General features: G+C 44.8%; 1 protein-coding gene across 1 annotated transcript in view; it reads right to left on the bottom strand.

Annotated features, from left to right (window-relative positions):
- Positions 1 to 1,937, bottom strand: part of LOC122564055 (calcitonin gene-related peptide-receptor component protein) — a 98,100-nt gene extending 96,163 nt beyond the window's left edge. The window contains exon 1 of the mRNA XM_043718530.1: positions 1,835 to 1,937. Within this exon, the coding sequence (XP_043574465.1) occupies positions 1,835 to 1,842 (8 nt within the window). The 5' untranslated portion in view covers positions 1,843 to 1,937. The remainder of the gene's footprint in view (positions 1 to 1,834) is intronic.
- Between the last annotated feature and the right edge of the window lie 1,099 nt (positions 1,938 to 3,036).

Genomic DNA, 3,036 nt, shown 5'->3' with positions numbered 1-3,036 from the left:
TTGAAGTATACACACTTGAACCCATCTCTGTGTCCGTAAGTATTCCCTGTCAGTGCTACCTTCTCCACAGCCTCCCTACAGTCTTGGGCATCCTGACACACAGCTAGCTTACTTGCTGGACTACAAGTCCGGATCCCATCCCCCTGCCAAATTAGTTTAAACCCCCCCGAAGAGTGCTAGCAAACCTACCTCCCAGGATATTGGTGCCCTTCTGGTTCAGGTGCAACCCGTCCTGCTTGTACAGGTCCCACCTTCCCCAGAATGTCCAATTGTCCAAATACCTGAAGCCCTCCCTCCTAAACCATCCTTGCAGCCACGTGTTCAACTGCACTCTCTCCCTATTCCTTGCCTCACTGTCACGTGGCACCGGCAACAACCCAGAGATGATGACTCTGTGCGTTCTAGCTTTTAGCTTCCAGTCTAACTCCCTGAGCTTCAGTTACCCAGTCTTCATGTTCTGGAATTCCCTCTCTAAACTATGCTTCCTTCTTTTTTTAAACTGACCCACTAACAACACTTTTAATATATCCTTGAGCTTAGCATTCATTTTTATCCTATCATGCCACTTAAGTTTGTTGGAGCTGATTTCGATGTTAAAACCACAATAAAGAATTGCAAGCTCTATAAGACGTCTGTCAACATTCAATACAACGGATGCCATTAACAAGTGGAAGACAAACCATGATCAATGCATCGTCAAAAGCTACTCACCCAACCATCCTTCACTCCCCCCCTGCCCCGCCCCCAGCCCTTACCTTCCTTCCACAACAATGCGAGACAAAGCAAATAGTTTATACAGAGAACATTGCAATTGAAGTCACACCACACTCCCTGTTCCAAACCCTCACATTGACAGCTTCTCTAACATCTCTACTTTCCACACCCAATGCAGGCCATGCTCTTTCTGGTCTAATGTGTTGCAATACTGACATTCCTGATCCCTTCATCCACATGCATCATCTGCAACAAGTTGAATATACTTCACCAAAAGTAAACAAACAGGGATATTGAACCCATCTGGACTTTTCCTGTGTTTTTTTTTAAGTTTGCCACATAATTAATAACCTCAAGCTCGGCCAAACCTCTCTATCTGCATAAATGATTTATTCATTCATTCCACACAGAGAGCCAGGAGACTCACACCAAAACAAAAATCAGGCTATTTGCACAACATACACAGGACAACCAAACTGAACGAGTCTTGTCTGAAGTGAAAGAAAAAAGTGTTTAAAAAGTGTTTAGAAACCCGACCTCAGTCTTTATATGATTTGGAAATGCTGGTGTTGGACTGGGGTGTACAAAGTTAAAAATCACACAACTCCAGATTATACTCCAACAGGTTGAATTGGACCCACTAGCTTTCGGAGCGCTGCTCCTTCATCAGGCGGTTGTGGAAGACAATTCTTCATCTGAGAGACTTAACAACCAATCCAGGTATTTTTCAATATATAATTTTGGTTACACCATAATGTAAGCTTTTGCTATAAATTCTGTGTTTTACAATTGTTTACTCCACAACCACCTGAAGGAGCAGCGCTCCGAAAGCTAGTGCTTCCAATTAAACCTGTTGGACTATAACCTGGTGTTGTGTGATTTTTAACTTTGTACACCCCAGTCCAACACCGGCATCTCCGAATCATAAAAAGACTGAAGTCGGGTTTCTAAAACCAGCGACAAAACGGAAAGACAGATTGAGAAACGATCCAGAAACAGAGCCGTAGCTTTGGTTTCTCAGCCCCTGCCGGACTCCCGACTCCGTTTGAACGCTGCGAGCGTCTATTTATGAGGAAACGTTGGTTTAAAAACTGGAGCGACGCTTGAGGAAAAAACTTACACCTCCATCCTGCCCCCGCTCTCCGGCCCTAACAGCCGCTCACACGCTGCAGCTTGGTCCGGCCCTCACACCGGAGGAAGAAACTGGCTGCACACGGACACGTCATTTCCGGTACTGAACCCTAGCCTCAACTGTCACTGATCAGCAGGCTCGAGGGCAAGGAACCGTTGAAGGGGCCGCGGGTGGAAACAGTGTGTAAGGACATGGTTCACGGTCGGGTGTCAACTGGAGAGGGAGAATGTGGTGTCTATTAATGCTGTCCATGACTTTAGAGAGAGAGAGGCACCGCGTGGGATACAGTGCTTTATTTCCCCCAGCAACTCTGCTGGGGGAGTTTTAGTCCCTTCCCTTTCCTGCTCTCCCCATTCCTCCCTCCACTTTGATGTTTTGCATTGCCCATAATGGCCATTGCTTGTAATGCTAATTGGCTGCACGGGTGTTTTACTGGTGGTGGTCCTCGGTGGGTTAAAAAAAAGTCATGAGGATTTTGCTGTTGGGAAGATAATTTAGTTATGATAGTTGCTACTTTTGGGTATAAACAAAGTGAAAGGAAAAACAAAGTTACAGTAATTTGGTGGTGGGAAAGTTGTTTGGTTGTATGTGATAGTGCTTCAGGATGTGTAAGGATATGATTAATGTCAGTGCACCTGTTAGTCCCAACTTCAAGTTTCACCTGCTCCAGAGGAGTGTAATAATGTCTCTGAACAGGTTGTTTAGAAAAAAATGTTGTGTGAAGATATAATTGAGACTTGTGGTGCAGTGGTAATGTCCCTGTCTCTGGACCTAAAGACCTATGTTCAAATCTTATCTACCCAAGACAGCTGCCATCTCAGTTCCAAGGCTACCATAACACATTTGAACAAGTGATTAAAATCTCTATCAAAGATGTTTGAAGGAGAAAATAACATTTTACAGGATATGATGTGAGACTCTTGAACCAGGAGGCTCAGGTTCAAGTGCCACCTGCTTCAAAGTTCTGCAATAATCTCTGAACAGGATGACTCGAAAATTTATGTGAAAAGATACGGGTGCTTTTATGGTATGGTGCTAGTCATAGAGATGTACAGCATGGAAACAGACCCTTCAGTCCAACCTGTCCATGCTGACCAGATATCCCAACGCAATCTAGTCCCATCTGCCAGCACCCGGCCCATATCCCTCCAAACCCTTCCTATTCATATACCCATCCAAATGCCTCTTAA

The sequence above is a fragment of the Chiloscyllium plagiosum genome, chromosome 28 (assembly GCF_004010195.1).
Source record: "Chiloscyllium plagiosum isolate BGI_BamShark_2017 chromosome 28, ASM401019v2, whole genome shotgun sequence".
Taxonomy (NCBI): Eukaryota; Metazoa; Chordata; class Chondrichthyes; order Orectolobiformes; family Hemiscylliidae; genus Chiloscyllium; species Chiloscyllium plagiosum.
This window is presented reverse-complemented; position numbering and strand designations above follow the sequence as displayed.